The 16823-nt window shown below is 36.5% G+C and overlaps 2 protein-coding genes across 2 annotated transcripts; both read right to left on the reverse strand.

The window, feature by feature from the left end:
- Positions 1-7763: 7763 nt before the first annotated feature.
- Positions 7764-9403, reverse strand: LOC110603291 (omega-hydroxypalmitate O-feruloyl transferase). The gene has a single exon (XM_021740988.2). It carries the CDS (start codon positions 9316-9318, stop codon positions 7840-7842), a length of 1479 nt encoding a protein of 492 aa, XP_021596680.2. The 5' UTR covers positions 9319-9403; the 3' UTR covers positions 7764-7839.
- Positions 9404-14735: 5332 nt separating this feature from the next.
- LOC110604066 (auxin-responsive protein SAUR76) lies at positions 14736-15596 on the reverse strand. The gene has a single exon (XM_021742132.2). It carries the CDS (start codon positions 15493-15495, stop codon positions 15136-15138), a length of 360 nt encoding a protein of 119 aa, XP_021597824.1. The 5' UTR covers positions 15496-15596; the 3' UTR covers positions 14736-15135.
- Positions 15597-16823: the final 1227 nt, after the last annotated feature.

Here is a 16823-nt window from a genome sequence, read left to right on the forward strand (position 1 = left end):
TTGAAAATGCTGCAGTTAAATTGTCTGCCGTTATCTGAGATAAGTACTCTAAGTATGCCAAATCTGCAGATGATATGCCCCCATACGAAATCTATCATCTTGCGAGCTGTGATTGTGGCTATTGCTTCTGCCTCTGGCCATTTCGAGAAGTATTCCACAGCCACCACTACAAATTTCCTTTGCCCCGTAGTCTTGGGGAAAGGTCCCAGGATGTCGATTCCCCATTGTGAGAAAGGCCATGGACTGGATATGCTTGCTTGAGGAGTGGCGGGGGTTCTGATGGCATTAGCAAATCGCTGACATACGTCGCACCTCCGGACAAACTCTTCTGCTTCTTTTTTAACAGTGGGCCAGTAGTACCCTTGCCTGAATATTTTGTTGGCTAATGTCCCTGCTCCCTCGTGAGCCCCACATAGGCCTCTATGTATTTCCTCCATTACCTTTGCAGCTTCTTCCGGACTCACACACCGGAGCCATGGGCTGGACTTCCCTTTTCTGTATAAGGTTCCCCTTATTGCTTGGTAGTTGGCAGCACGAGCTGCTATCTTTCTGGCTTCATCTTTATCTTCGGGGAGCTCACCCTCCTCCAAGTATCTCAGGTATGGGGTCATCCAAGTTGGGCTCTGTTCTACCTGTAGTACCGTGTTTGTCTTTTTAAAAGCAGGTGTGCGGACATGCTGTATATATACTTCGTCGGGAAGCTGTTCTAACTCCTCTTTGGTCAATTGACTAAGCAGGTCTGCTTCCTCATTTTCATCCCGAGGTATTCTTTGAAATCTGACGATAACTCCCCGACCCGTGAGCTCGGCTTCTATAGTTTTTACTTTATCAAGATAGTTTTGCATGATGGGGTCCCTAGCCTGATATACTCCCGTCACCTGGTTGATCACCAACTGAGAGTCGCTATTCACCTCGAGGTCTGTTACCCCGACCTCCGAAGCTACCAACATTCCATTTACCAGGGCTTCATATTCGGCCATGTTGTTAGAGGCCGTGAATTCTAGACGCAAGGCATAACATACTTTAAAACCTTCTGGCCCCTTGAGCATTATCCCAGCGCCACTACCCTCAGCACCTGATGCTCCGTCTACATACAGCTTTCAGCTAAATTCTTGGGGGGGCTCTCTCTCTTCCTCCGTTCTTGATAACTCTGAGGATGATCCTCCTTTCTCCTCATTGAATGCGCATTCTGCTATGAAGTCAGCCAGAGCTTGGGATTTTATAGCTGTTCGAGGTCGGTACTCTAGACAGTAAGGGCTAATCTCTATCGACCATGCCAACATCCGCCCTGAAGTTTCCGGCCTATGTAGAAATTTCTTTAAGGGTTGGTCTGTCATCACGACTCCTTGGTGGCCTTCTAGATAAACTCTGAATTTCCGGACTGCTAGCAATAAGGCGTAAGCCAATTTTTCAATGTTCGAATATCTGACCTCAGTGTCTCTGAGTACCTTGCTAACGTAGAAAACAGGCTTCTGTTCTTCTTCTTCCACCCTTACTAGCACTGCGCTGATTGCTTGTTCTGAGGCCGCCAGATATATCAGAAGTTCTTCTCCTTTTATGGGACTGCTGAGCACGTGAGGCGAGCTAAGATACTTCTTAAGCTCTATGAAGGCCTTTTGGCAATCTTCTGTCCATTCGAAATTCGGTACTTTTCTCAACTTTTTGAAGAATGGCAAGCACTTCTCTGCCGACCTCGACATGAATCGGTTAAGCGCTACTACTCTCCCGGTTAGTCTCTGAACATCTCTTACACAGGTCGGTTCTGGCATATTCAGTATGGCTTCCACTTTCTCCGGATTAGGCTCAATGCCTTTACCGCTCACCATGTACCCCAAAAATTTTCCTCCCCTAATGAAAAAGGCACATTTTGCTGGGTTCAACTTCATTCTGTATTGATCTAACACTCCAAATACCTCCCTCAGATCTGCTATGTGTTGTTGGAAAGTGGAACTTTTGACCACCATATCGTCTACATACACTTCCAGATTTCTACCGATCTGGTTTTTGAAGATTTTATTCATCAACCTCTGATACGTTGCCCCGGCATTTCTCAATCCAAAGGGCATAGCCCTATAACAATAAGTTCCATCTTCAGTTATAAATGAGGTCTTTTCCTCATCCGACCTTTCCATTGGGATTTGATGATAACCCGACATAGCATCCAAAGAAGACATATAATCAAAACCGGCCGTTGAGTCGACCATTTTATTAATATCGGGTAAGGGATAACAATCTTTAGGGCAGGCCTTATTTAGGTCGGTAAAATCTATACACATCCTGTATTTGCCATTGGCTTTTTTGACTAATACAGGATTTGCCAACCACTGTGGGTACATGACTTCCCTAATAAAGCCTACCTCTTCTAGCTTCTGCACTTCTTCTCGGGTGGCTTGCTGCTTCTCTTTTCCCACTACTCTCTTCTTTTGCTTTACTGGTCTGGCCTCGGGGAGGACATTCAATCGGTGTGTCATCACTTTGGGGTCAATTCCCGGCATGTCTGAAGGCTTCCATGCGAAGGTCGGCGCGTGACTTCGGATCAGGGCCATGACTTCACCTTTTTGTTCTCTGGTGAGGCTGGCATTAAGACTGAAGACCTTGTTTGCATCTGCTTCTGATAAGGGAAAGTTTTCTAACTCTCCAACTGGCTCTGTCCGGGCTTCTTTTGTTTCATCTCTGACCTCCAGAACTTCCGAGTCGAGTCCTTCTCCAGCTGAGCTCGGCTCTGTTACTGTGGCCAAGTATACCGCCCTTGCTTCTTCCTGGCTGCCCCGGACCATTCCCACTCCTTCTTCCGTTGGGAACTTGAGTGCCAAATACCTGATGCTAGTGACAGCTTCAAAGTCAAACAACGCCGGTCTCCCCAAAATCGCATTGTAGCTTAGTGGGAGTTTGACCACCAAAAACACCTCATGATGGGTGCGAGCTCTGGGTGCTTCTCCCAAGGTAAGAGCCAGCTTCACCTTTCCCTCTACAAGTACCGGTGCTCCTCCGATCCCCTTGATTGGTGACTGGTCCCGAACCAGCTGTTCCTCTGGAATTCCCATCTGCTGAAACACTCGGTATGGTAGCAAGTTGACTTTACTCCCATCATCCACTAAGACCTTCTTTACCCGATAATTATGAATGACGGCTTCAATGACAAGCGCGTCATCATGGGGCATCTGAATACCCTGAGCATCTTCTGAGGAGAAAGTGATGATCATGGGAGAGTGGTCAACGATTTGCATGACTTCACTATTGCTGGTCTCTCCTTCCCGGTTTCTCTTCTTTCCTCGACGGCTCATCCGTCCTCCCGTTCCTCCAACAATCATGTGGATGGTCCCACTGGACCCATCATTCACTGGTCCAGGTCCTATTCTCCTAGGCGTCTGAGTTGTCGGACTAGACTGAGGCCTCTGTCCCTCTGGTTTCTTCACAAAATTTTTGAGGTGCCCCCTTTTTATTAGCCTCTCAATCTCCGCGATTAACTGAAAACAGTTATTCGTATCGTGCCCATGGCTCTGGTGGTACTGACAATACTTGTCAGGATTTCTTTGATCTGCTTCCGACTTCATGGGTTTGGGCCACTGGAGGAACTCCTTATCCTGGACTGCCATGAGCACTTCGGCTCTGGAAGCGTTAAGGGGGGTTGGTTTCTCGGGAACCCAAGGAGGGAGCACTCTTGGTTCAAAAGCCCGAGGAGGAGGTGGAGGCCTTTGATCCCTTCTCTCCCAGGCCTGTTTGTACGGCTCAGGCCTCTTTCCATGTTTCTTCTCATGTCTCTCCGGCCTTCTCTCTTCTGGGGCTTTTTCTTTTCCGGCCATCCCTTTAGCAAATCTACTCGTCACCAAGGCGTCATCCTGCTTTATATACTTCTCCGCCCTCTTCATCAACTCAGCCAGTGAGGTCGGAGGTTTCCTGCTCAAAGAACCAAAGAACTCGGTAGAGGTTGTTCCCTTTTGCATGGCCTCCACCGCCCTTCCTTCATCCAGCTCGGGAATCTGCAGGGCCTCCGTATTGAAGCGGGCGACATACTCTCTGAGTGATTCACCTTCTTTCTGTTTCACTGTTTCTAGATAGCTCGTCTTCCTATCAGCTGGCACCCCAGCTATGAACCGGCTGATGAAGCGGGTGGCAAGATCTCCAAAACTTCTAATGCTTCCGGCCTTCAGGCTGTTGAACCACGCCCGCGCCGGTCCCGAGAGCGTTGTTGGGAACACCTTACACATTAAGGCATCTGACAGGGTTTGCAACTCCATAAAGGTCTTATAGTTCATGACATGCTCTCTCGGGTTACCAGCTCCATTATAGGCCGCCATTGGCGGCATCATAAACTTATTGGGAACGGTCTCCTGCTGCACTATCTTTGAGAAAGGAGAAGAGGTGGGCAAAGAGGTTTGGCTCTGATCTTTCTTACCTAGCTCGGCTAAGAGCTGCTCTTTCAACCTTTTCAGCTTTTGGTTCATTTTCTCATCTTCCGGGCTGGATCCTTTGCCCCAGCTGTATTCCTCCTCCTCTGTTTCAGTTCTCGTTTCCCTGGTTGTTCCGACAGAATATTTGTCCGCCTCCTCATTTTCTATCAACTCTCTTGCCCTTCTCCCATGGATTCGGGCCTCCGGTTCTTCCTCTTCCCCGGCATCATGGCTGTTAGTTTGGAGGCGGTCAGAGGTAGGTCGGGGTTCATTGGTTCTGGGTTCCTCCACTACTGGGAGTGCATTTACTGGGGTGCTAAGGCCTCTCTGTTGCATTATCTGCCCCAACCAGTGAGCAGTAGTCTGTAGCTGGAGAGCCATAGTTTGAATGTCCTGGTTAGACAGAGTCATGGTGGGAGTATTCCCTGCCAAGCTTGGCGAGGGATTAAGAGGAATAGGCGTTTGGTTATTCAACGTTGTAGGGCTAGAGAAGGAGAACTGTTGCCCATCTTGGGCAGAGCTCAGGTCATTTGGAATGTTAAGGTTACTTTCTTGGTGGTTTGCCATCGTGGATCTCAGTGGGTTTTGAAAGTGAAAACTCCGGTGATGAAAAGATCTCCTTCGATTCCCACAGACGGCGCCAATTGATGATCTGAGATCCAATAGAATAGGGTTTTACAAGGGTTTTGGTATTGAAAAATAAACTTAAACTTTCTGGGGAGGGGGTTCCCCTTTTATCCATTTCGCTATGCTTGCTGGTGACGTGTAAAGACCTTTCCATGATTGGGACACGCGTCTCTGACATACAGATTCGGGTGTACGAGGGTATCAGCAGCCTGCTCCATGCGTAACGGCCTCTGATTCTCCTCGTGCGTACGTTCGAGCGGATCTGCTAGGCTGTCTTAGTATGGCTCTGGATACTGGGCTGGGCCGAGAATCGGGCCGGACGCTGAGTCTGAGAGGAGAGGGCCTGCTAGTCACGGACTGGGCCGATCTAAGTGAAGAAGCTTGGTTGAGCCCGGCCTTGAAGGTGGCACGAACCAGGCTTGTCTCGTGTATCAGGTGTGTGGGCCTCTGCAAGATGGGTTTTTGGCTATGATCAAAGCCCTGGGCCAGGATGGAGAAATCCAGCGGTCATCAGTTGTTAAAAAATTCAGTTATTTTCATTTATTCAGGCCTAAGAGAAGCCTTTTAACTTATTTCACATAATTAATTGGACTTTTAAAAAACTAGTAGGCATCCTCCCCCCAAAGCCCCAAGCGTAAAATGCTTGTTAGAATCATAAAATTTTATGACCTCCCCGATTTCCATTATAGCCTGTCAAAAATATTTTAAAGGTATTTCACATTGAGTTTAAAGGTCCAAAATGTGCCTTTTCTTTTTCAGTATAATTTTAGATAATATTAAAAAAAGGCAGTTTGGGAAAATATATTTTATTATTTTCATATTTTTATTACTAAATTATATCAAAAATAATTCTAAATTATTTTTTAATATTTTCTAATTAGTATTTTTAGAAAAATATTTTTTTCAAAAACATCTCTAACAGTAAAAACAAACAGACCCTTACTTGATGCATTCATGAACTTTATTTTCTTCTTAAAAATATGTAAAAAGCATTGTAACAGTGTTCATATATTTACTCATTTTCCACTTGATTTAAATAAATAAAAAAAAATTATTAGTTTTGTGCTAATTCTATGAATATTTTCAAAATTTCTTTCACTAATATGTGATCTTATATTCTTCTTTATTAAATTTTATTATGCCATGTTAAATTAGAATCAAACTTTTGGATTTTGTGATTTATTAGTATCAGATTCATTCGTCCGACGAATAATTCCTTTTTTACAGATTTATCACTTTCAAATTATTTTTTAATTTATAACGATTTTAATATCGATTGTAATAATTTAATTAAAACTAGCGTAACTCTCTAATAACATCATTAATAAAAGCTTCATTAGAAGTAACAGCTTCATTAGAAATAAGAGCTTGAAGAGCTGCAAGCAGGTAAAAAATAACCTTGGCACGAGTCATAAAGCTTTAATGGATTCATTACCCTTGCATTTAAGTTTCTTGCGCAATTGTAGCACCTATGTACAACTATTAGAAGAAAAAATATTCTCAAACTTTCTCGAAGCTTTTTGGGCCGTAGAAGAATCAATAGGTTGCGGTAGAATAGATTTTGTGAGAACTATTGCTTGATCTTTAATTAAAAAATATAACATATGCTAGTTTATTGGGTCAACAATTTGATCAATTCCATTTAGAATTAAATCGAATTAAATAAATTAAACATTAAAATTTTAGTATTTATAAAAATTGAATCAAATCGATTTCAATTAAATCAATCTAATTTAGTTCGGTTTGATCAATTGGATTTTTCAATATATTTTTTTATTTTTTTTATTTTTATTTTTTATTCTAAAATTTAATTGAAGTATTTTAATATTAAATATACATTATTGTCACTGATTGGTTCGGTTCGATTTTTTTTTATTTTTTCTGATAAAAATTAAACCGAATTGAAATAGCATAATTTTTTAAAAATAAAAATCAAACTGAAATAAATAAAAATTGAATCGAATTTTCCAATTAATTCGTAAATTGAATACTGCTCATCCATACTGATCTATCCATATTTATGATGTTCTATCTCATTATACTATGGATAAAAATTTTTAGACACTAACATATTTACATATAATAAGAGTCTCACATTGCGAACTATTTATGATTTCTTGTATACTATATCAAACAATATCAAAGATTTTATTATTAGTTTACAATATTGATCAGAAAAATGAAATCAATTTTATATGGGTACTGATAAATAAAAAATTGCCACTAAAAATATTTTAATAATCTCTATTACATTTATGATTTAGAGCATACTACTAATAACATTTTCCATAAAAAGTTTTTGTGAAGTTTGAATGTAAGAATCAAGATGTGTATTCAGCTCAAAAAAATCTCAAGACAGAGGAGTGTTGGAGTTGATGAGATTTTTAGCATGTGTTGAATGAAAATAAAGAAAAATATTTTGATTTGTTTGGTGAAATATTAGATAAAAAATGTTTATGTGTATAATACAAATAATATATTTATATCTAAGTACAAGCATTTGTTGACTCTGTAAAGGTTTTATTTTACGAGTATTCAGCTATATGAATATATGTTATAATGCATATTTCATATTATATTTTATGTCATGTTCTGTCGACATGAATACATATGGCAAAATGAAGAGTCCGTGTATTTGATTCTTGAAAAAAATATTATTGAGAAACGCAATGTCGAATAAAAAGGATGAATCATAAAACGAATATGGAACGAGACCTTAAGAAATGAGAAAACAAAAAAGAAAGATAAACAAAAGATTTAAGGTATATTTGTAATTAATTTGGGAGTTGATCAAATATCTAACACATTTAGAGCTGTTTTCTCAATTTAGGAGCTTTTTCCTATTAACATATTCATCAGACGGAACTACAGAACACAAGTATTCAGTAAATCTATTGGTAGCATACTCAGGAAGGCAAATGCAGACCACCATTCTCCCATTAGAATCGGTTTCCCCTTCTGGCAGGAATACACAAACTTGTGGAGTTGGGGTCAGGTCTATAGGACCTGCATAAATTGGTCTTCCCCACCCAAAATCTGCAGACTCATACATGGAAAATCTTGTCCACTGTGTTATTGTCAATTTCCCCCCAAATTCAAGCCTCCTTGGCCTGTCCACTTCTACATAATCTATTGTTGATCTCAAATACTCCTCTGAGACACTATTCCGAGCCTCGCATACTAAATGGGTAGTATTAGCAAGATTTCCATTGACAAGCTCATTAACAGAGCTTACTGCACATGCTACACACACCACATTACCATAGAAACCATCTTTTAAAGGTGGGTTTTTGAGCTTTTGGCGAGCATTGACAGAAAATGTTAGCCTAAGCTTATATTCTCTTGGTTTTACATCCAGTGCTTTTATCCATGACCTCCAAATGTGGGCTGCCATGGCATCAAATGTAGAGCAAGAGAACTTATCATTTGATTGAGCTAAATCTTTCAGCTTAGCTTGAAACTCTCTACTGATTCGATAACACTTCTGGACAGACTTTTCTTGCCATAAAGACATTGTTAGAGTTGAGCCATCTTCTATCCTCATGAACTCAATATGTGGATGTTTTACCACCGGTGGGCTGCGAGGTTTGAGAAATTCCCTATCCCAGCATGGTTCAGGATTTGTCACCAAGGTGCCTGTCCTTGCCGTGGCTGCCCATGCCCTAAGAAATTGCATAGCACCAATTCCATCACAGATGCAATGGCAGAGTCTTAAGCCTAGGCTAAAGCTACCACAACTAAATTGGGTTACTTGAGCAATAAGCAATGGCATGTCGAAAATTTTATAAGGTTCTTCATTTGGGAACTTGTAGACCAATGGTGACCATGCAGGGTTTGGCACAGTGAGATCACCTAGTTCAGCTAAGGACATCTTTGAGTATGCCTCAATCATAAGCGCACCTTGTTCTGGTCCAAAAAACACCTCTAACTTCCCATTCTTGGTTTCTCTAATCCTACCAGAAAAAGGGTAGTAAGGAACTAAAACATAAGCTAGAGCATCACATAATCTTTTCATAACGAAAGTTTTAGCACAACTTTTGTAATCTGATCTATAGAAGTATATTGTTGGGGTGAAAACACGAGCTCCAATCATATCATCAAGGTTTGAAAGATAAAGGGTATCACCTGAGGCAACTGGAATAGGTCCAGCAGGCATAATTGGGACCAAACTGTTAATGGTTATGGGGATGGTTAGGTGATTGAAATGGAGCTCTTGGACCCAAGGAGCCATGAGAGTGCTGAGGCAGATCTTAATTACCAGCAGGCAACTGCATTTGTAGGAGAGAATTTCCTTTGACATGTAAAGATAGTTGAGCAATATATGAGGAAGGTGTTCAAAGTTTTGTTGGTATTGAGCAGTTGGCAGTGATATTATTCATGCTCAAATTTCTCTCTCATTTGTCACAAATCACAACCTTGTTCCTGTGAAGTCTTCATCGATTGGTCCTTTGCAAAATAAAATAATAATGTGTATGGAATGGATGCACACGAAATCCATGAAGTGAAGGTTGTTGAAACTTCAAAGGAATGCATGAATTGAAGGTCGCTGAAACTTCAAAAGTTTTTAACAAATCCTAAGTACCAAGAACACTGCTATTCCTAAATTTCTCTGTACCTTTAAATAATTCCTGTGATTTTTTATGAAAATATTAATTAGCATATTCTTGCAAATTTCTTTTACGTGCAAGAGTCCTTCCTGGAAAGCAAGCTCAGACCCACCCTCTGAATCCAGGTCCAGGAAGAAGCCCCTCACAATGAATCACCGACAACTTGTAAAAACAACAATAAACAAAGAAAGACATACGACCAGCTATAGCGAGGACGAGGATTAGTAGCTAAGGTGGCTCAGATTAGCAACATAGCTAACAAGACTAAAAAATATTTTTTAAAAGTTTATGAGACATACCATTTTGGTAAATTTTCAAGTCAATTGGCCTTAAGGAACTGAAAAAAAATGTCAATTTTTTTTTTTAAAAAAAATCTTATTAATTCAGACTAATTCAATTAAAACTAGGCAAATTGCCTTGAAATTTATTACTTTTAATTATATTAATCACATTTTTCTTTATACTTATGAAAATAGAAATTATCCAGGGAGAATAATGAGATTTGTAAATATGTTTTGTCTATATTTTAATTTTTTGTAAATTGAAAAAAATAATGAAATTGACATATAAAATAGATGAAATTCACGTGTTTGTATATGTTGAGTTGATGCTGACGAGTTGAAGATAAAATTTTATGTTGATATCGTATACATTCCTTAGTTAGACATGATTTTTTTTCTTCTAGCTGTTCTCCAATCAATCTCTGTCTGTTTATAACTAAAGATAAGATCCAATGACGCAATTACAAGTTGACAGAGAGAGAGAGATGAGGAGTTCCCACAGTTTCAGTAAGTAGTAACATGCATGGCCAAGTTTACAAATTTATACATCACATGTTGATTATCTTCTTTGCTCTTGGACCCTACTGCATGTCTACACAAAAGCTGTGGTGTGATACATGACCCAAATTGAACGACGTTGAGTTCAGATGGCATGTGGGAAATGTACCATTACTTCATTTTCAAACAGTGCTGCTAGTTTCCTCTGCTGCTTTGACTCTGTGGATAGAAGCAAATGGAAGAGAGAGCGATGATTATGGCGGATGGATCAAACCATATCTAAAGTATTTGTCCTTTTCCAAATTCCCCATTATGCTGATGCTGTGGCTGCGAGCTGTCTAATTTATCAAGTTTTCCTTTTCTTTTAAACTTTTCTTCTTAAAATTGTTCAACTTGGTTAGACTAGAACGCCCATAGATCGCTGGATCCTGCAACATTCTAGATATACATGCTTTCGACAAAGACAAAGCTTCCGACTACCTTACCTACGTCCTTGTCCATCATGAAAGAGAATTCAACGTCCATAATCATAGAGAATATATAAAAAAAAAAATATGGGGACAAAAATTCTTAGAGTAACATGGGCTGGAAGGGAGAGGTGTGGCTCCAATATCAGATTTTGACGCCCCACTCCCACGTGGGATGTTGTCTCTATGTGGTTTTTGGCTGACTCGTTTCATTTTCGTTTACTTTATTTATTTATTTATTTAAAGACGGAAATGCCCCTGGCTCTCTTTATGTAAGATGACAAGTGTATGCAAATGGGAGATGATTGGGCATCTCCTTTTATTTTTTTTTTCCATGAAAAAAGAGCCGCAAATAGCGCCTGTCTTCCTCTGCAAGGTAAGGTATCTTTGTCTTGTTCGATACGGACAGCGGAAGCGGCTTTGGTTAACGATGCCCCAACTCTGAAGCTTTATGTTGTGCAAAATACATGTTTTTAAAAAGGCTGAGAGACTAATGAATTAACTTTTAAAGTCTTAATTAGTAAATTTTATTAAATTTGAGATATTAAATAATATTTTTTTAAAAAATAAATATAATTAATTTAATTAAATAAATGGGATTATACATAGTTTTCAAAAAATTATTTAATTTTTTTTAATTAAAATGAGGTGTGTTTTGAAATTATAAATATTTTTTTTAAAAGTAGACTTATAAATAATGTTAATGTAATTAATATTGGGTGGCATTGACCTTAATTAAATACATGTATTTAGTCACAAACTTGATTAAATTGAGCACCAATCAACCCTAAGACTTCACTAATTTCCTTTGTTAGGAGAAAAAAATATATAAGTTGACAAATCATATTAATTAATATCATACTTAAAATATATTAAATGTCCATCTAATTAATCACTTTTATTTTTTGATGGCTCAATCCGTTTACTTTTATTTATTATTTAAGCTTTTAGGTGGTAATTAATAAAATAATTAAATCACTTAAATTGTATAAAAATTAACTTTTAATTTGACTATACTATTTATCTACCTTAATTTTTTTTATTTAAATACATAAATAAAAAAATAAATTTCACACTCACATACTTAATTTAGTTGTAAGTGCATTTAAATAAATTTAAGAGATTTTAAATTTTACTTTTTTAATCTCTGTAACTTTATTATAAAATAAAAAAATAAATTTCATACAGGAATGGAGTAAACTTAAAAATATATTAAAAATAAATTTTCAATTAATTTACTTTCTTTGAAAATTAAAATTTCAGAGAGAGTAAAGATGAAGGCCAATATTATTTGATTTAAATTGTAACAATTTAAAATTTTAGTTTGATTTTATTTTTAAAAAATTTAATTATTTTTATTTGTTTTATTTAATTTTAATAAAAATATTCAATAAAATTAAATTAAATAGATTGATTAACATGTGATAACATATAAAATTATACTCTAATTAAAATTAAAATACTTTAATTAAATTTTAAAATATTAAATATAAAATATAAAAAAAATCATTATAAATTTATTGATAAGTCGATTTAAATTAATTTTTTTTAACTTTTATAAATATTTAAATTTAAATTTTTTATTTATTGAAATTAAATCCATCAAATACTTATTCAACTCTGTCAAACGAGAAAATCACCTGCTAAATAGACGAATAGTTGGGCGTGAAAAATGAGCAAAGCTTTACGGGTGGCGAATAGGGCATGGCAGCTTGGAAACGCGTTGTTGGTACTAATGTCTTTTTCTTTTTATTTATTTATTTTTAACTTTCGTGTCTTCCACTTAAGTATAGTTCAGATTTTAATTCAATTATATTTTAAATTAAATTAAATAAATCAAAAAGCTTTATGTCTCTAACCAACAAAGCTTTTAAGTAGAGCGTGTGGATGTGGCTAACATTTATATTTATAAAAATAAAAAAGAATCTCCAACAACCTAATCATTAGTAACGAAAGCTAAATGAATTATTTCCTCAACTTAAAAAATAAATTATTTTCTAGACCTTAAATTGCTACTACTATTTATATATTCCTCAAATAACAGTTGTTGACTTCCTGCTTCCCTCATCATCATATTTAATGACTTTTATTAATTATAATTAAGGACCTTTTTCACTTTTTTATAAGTAGTTGTTGAATTAATTAAACTTCAAAACACTAATGCAGAACTGGAAAGACCACGTCTTAATCATTGTTATGCAGAATTTTAATACATCCAGCTAGGAAAAAAGCAACTTTATATTTGAAGATTGATGAAGGCCTCGTTTCTCTTCTACACCTAGTTAGCTAGTATTTCGGCCAAAAAAAATCATTTATGTTCCTGAGTATTTTTTTAAATGAAAATTAAAAATTTAAATAATAGAATCTAAAATTTTTTAAACTTATTCGGATGTATTTACTATTAAATTAAATTCATAAATATAATAAAATAATTTTTTAAAAAAATTACTTTTTAGTCTCTGAGATTTAACGTAATTAACACTTCTGCCCCTCTATTTTGGCGACCCAACACTTAAGTTCTTCACTTTCTCTTCGGTCCAAATTCGTAGTTCTTCCGTCCATTTAAATCGTTTGGTCAAAGAGTCAAAGGTGAGATGTGATAATTTTTTCCAAAAATACCGTTCTTTCAATGTGAAATTCCAGAAGAAGAAGAAGAAAAAGTTGCAGAAAGGGTAGGAAAAAGAAGAAGAAGAAGAAAGAAGAAGAAGAAGAAGAAGAAGAAGCTGCAGAAAGAGTAGGAAGAAGAAGAAGAAGAAGAAGAAAGAAGAAGAAAAAGAAGAAGTTGCAGAAAGGGTAGGAAGAAGAAAATAGTTAATTTTATCAATTCACGTGTCCCAAACGACTATTTTGGACGGAATGACTATGAATTTAGACGGAAGAAAAAGTGAGGGATTTAAGTGTTGAGTCGCCAAAATAGAGGGACAGAAGTATTAATTACGTTAAATCTCAGGGACTAAAAAGTAATTTTCTCTAATTTTTATACAATTATATAATCAAATATTAAATAAAATAATTATACACAATAAATAAGATAATAACGTGATCTTACAAGACAATATGACCGTCATACTATATTATTTATTTTCTTGACTTTAAAAAAAATAATAATAATAAAAAAAAAAAACCTCCATTACAAAACCATCCTAAAATACATAACTTCGACAATTTACTCTCACATTCTTACTCTCAAATACTTCACGCCGGTCCCACATTACCTTACTGCATAACACGGGTCAAGGTCGCTGGTCCCACATTACCTTAATACATAACACGGGTCAAGGTCTCCTATCTCAGACTTATCAAGGACAACCCATGAGTTAATTTATAATTTGAAAAATCCATTTATTTTTAGATTAATGTTGAAAATATTTGTTGGCATATAAGGTTAAAAAGGTAAATACTCAAAAAAATTTCTAAAAAGAAAACCAGAGGAAAGAAAATACGGGCCATTCGGAAGACGCCATAATGCTTTCCCTCCTCAATTCAATTCCCATTCTAATGATTTCAATATCTCATATTCCCATCATAATTCTCCTTTTTTTTTTAAGAGATATGAAGTTTAATAAGGGCATTATTTAGTAGCATACTCTTTTTTAATTTAGTTGCTAAAATTATATTAGCAAAATGCAAATTCGAGTTTCTGTAATATATATTAATGGAGTATAGAATTCTCAAAAATTTTATTAATATGTAATATATATTATTGAAACTATGACATAATTTTTTTTTAATTAAAATTCTATTGAATTTAAAGCGAATATTAAATTTATAGTACATTTAAAACTTGTCAATAAACTTAATCAGTTAAAATTTAAAGCGACTAGCCGTTGTCAAAATCAACACATTTTTTGCAGATATAGTGAATACGAGAGGAACCATTAGACCATTCTACATTTGAAAAAGATTGAAGAAAAGAACAATTCAAGTACAGAGACAAATATAATATATAATCCTCACCAGCTCCTCCTCCCTCCTTCAAAATAAATTTAAAATCTTCATCGCAGACAGTGAACCATCTGTCTGAAATCTTGCTTTTTTTTTTTTTTTTTCTTTCTACAGCTCTAATCAAGATTTTTATTAAATCAAATTTACAACTCCCTAATCATATTTATATCTATATATATTATTTCTATTTACCAGTAAGTAATTGATGAGATGACTTTCAACTTCAAGAATTTAACAATGGGGAGGCAGAGTTATTCCATCTCCAGTTATCATCTAGCAGACGACGTCGATGGCATTGAAAATTTAATAATAATCATCATCAGCAAGCGTAGAACTCAACCAGCTCATCTAGAGACTCTGGCTGTGGATCAGCGTTCTCCAACATCCATAGCAAGTGCTCGAACAAAACCACCTCACAAGCAATGCTGATTGTATCAGACTCACTAGACCTCTCTGCAAGCTCACGAAACACCGGGTGATCGATTACGTCCGAGCTTATGAAGTAGCGTCTGCGAGATTTCCCAACGTAAACAGGGTGGAGGTCGCCGGAGTAGGAGGGAGAGGAAGAGTCATCTACGGTGGCGGCTATTGATCTCCCACTGGGGCGACTTTGCTTATTGAATGAGTTGAGTTTCTTGAGGACTGATTTGAGCTTGGTTAGCTTGCCGCCTTTGGCCATTGCTGTGCTTGGGGTTTATGAATTGTTGGGGGAGAGGATACCTTTGGACAAACAGGAATGGGCTATTGCTGCTAATGTTTATGCTGTATGGGGCTGAGAAAGTGAAAGGAAGCTTCATTTTTAAAGCCGAGCCTCATGGGTTGTATGGTAATTTTACTCGACCAGCCGTTTCGTCAGGTCTAGGACCCGACGTAGGGTGTGGGTCCTGCGACCTGGTTCGAGTATCACGTTGGCTGCTGTTTGTTACTTGACCTTGAACTCACTCTCATTAGTGATTGTGAATTAGCTGATTGGTATTAAAATATCTGTACTGAAATTATAAGATTTATTTTGTGAATATTTAAAATTTAATTTGAATTTTAAAGTGTAGTATTTCTTAACCAGAAAGGGCAAGAAAATTTATTTATTTTTTTCATTATGTAATAAGTATTATGAAAAATTATTTTTTAGTCCCTGAGGTTTAACGTAATTAACACTTCTGTCCCTCTATTTTGGCGACCCAACACTTAAGTCCCTTACTTTCTTTTCTATCCAAATTCGTAATCCTTCTGTCCAAAATAGTCGTTTGGGACACGTGAATTAACAAAATTAACCCTCACTAAAATTCCCGCTATTTCAAAATCATAAAACCCAAACCCAAATGCCGCTTCTTCTTCTTCTTCTTCTTCTTCTTCTTCTTCTTCTTCTTCTTCTTCTTCCTACCCTTTTTGCAACTTCTTCTTTTTCTTCTTCTTCCTACCCTTTCTGCAATTTCTTCTTCTTCTTCCTATCCTTTTTGCAACTTCTTCTTCTTCTTCTTCTTCTTCTTCTTCTTCCTACCCTTTCTGCAATTTCTTATTCTTCTTCTTCTTCTTCTGCAACTTCTTCTTCTTCTTCTTCTTACCCTTTCTGCAATTTCTTCTTCTTCTTCTTCTTCTTCTTCTTCTTATTCTTAAAGAGAAAAAAAATAGAAATTTCACATTGAGAGAAGAGTATTTTTGGAAAAAATTATCACATCTCACCTTTGACTCTTTGACCAAACGGTTTAAATGGACGGAAGGACTACGAATTTGGACGAAAGAGAAAGTGAGGGACTTAAGTGTTGGGTCGCCAAAATAGAAGGACATAAATATTAATTACGTTAAATCTCAAGGATTAAAAAATAATTTTTTCTAAGTATTATATCAACCGACTAAAAGAGTTTGTAATGAGATGATGGAAAAAATTTAGTGGTATTGTCAACAAAAATTAATTTTTACCTGCACTTAATTGATATTTGATTCAAATTGGGATAATTAATCAAATTAATTAATTTAAAATTTTACTTCAGTTGTTATATTTTTTCAGTT

This window comes from Manihot esculenta, chromosome 16, assembly GCF_001659605.2.
Source record: "Manihot esculenta cultivar AM560-2 chromosome 16, M.esculenta_v8, whole genome shotgun sequence".
Lineage (NCBI taxonomy): Eukaryota > Viridiplantae > Streptophyta > Magnoliopsida > Malpighiales > Euphorbiaceae > Manihot > Manihot esculenta.

Excerpts from the sequence above, each read along its gene's own strand:
- LOC110603291 (XM_021740988.2), bottom strand. The coding sequence starts at position 9,318 with ATGTCAAAGGAAATTCTCTCCTACAAATGCAGTTGCCTGCTGGTAATT.
- LOC110604066 (XM_021742132.2), bottom strand. The coding sequence starts at position 15,495 with ATGGCCAAAGGCGGCAAGCTAACCAAGCTCAAATCAGTCCTCAAGAAA.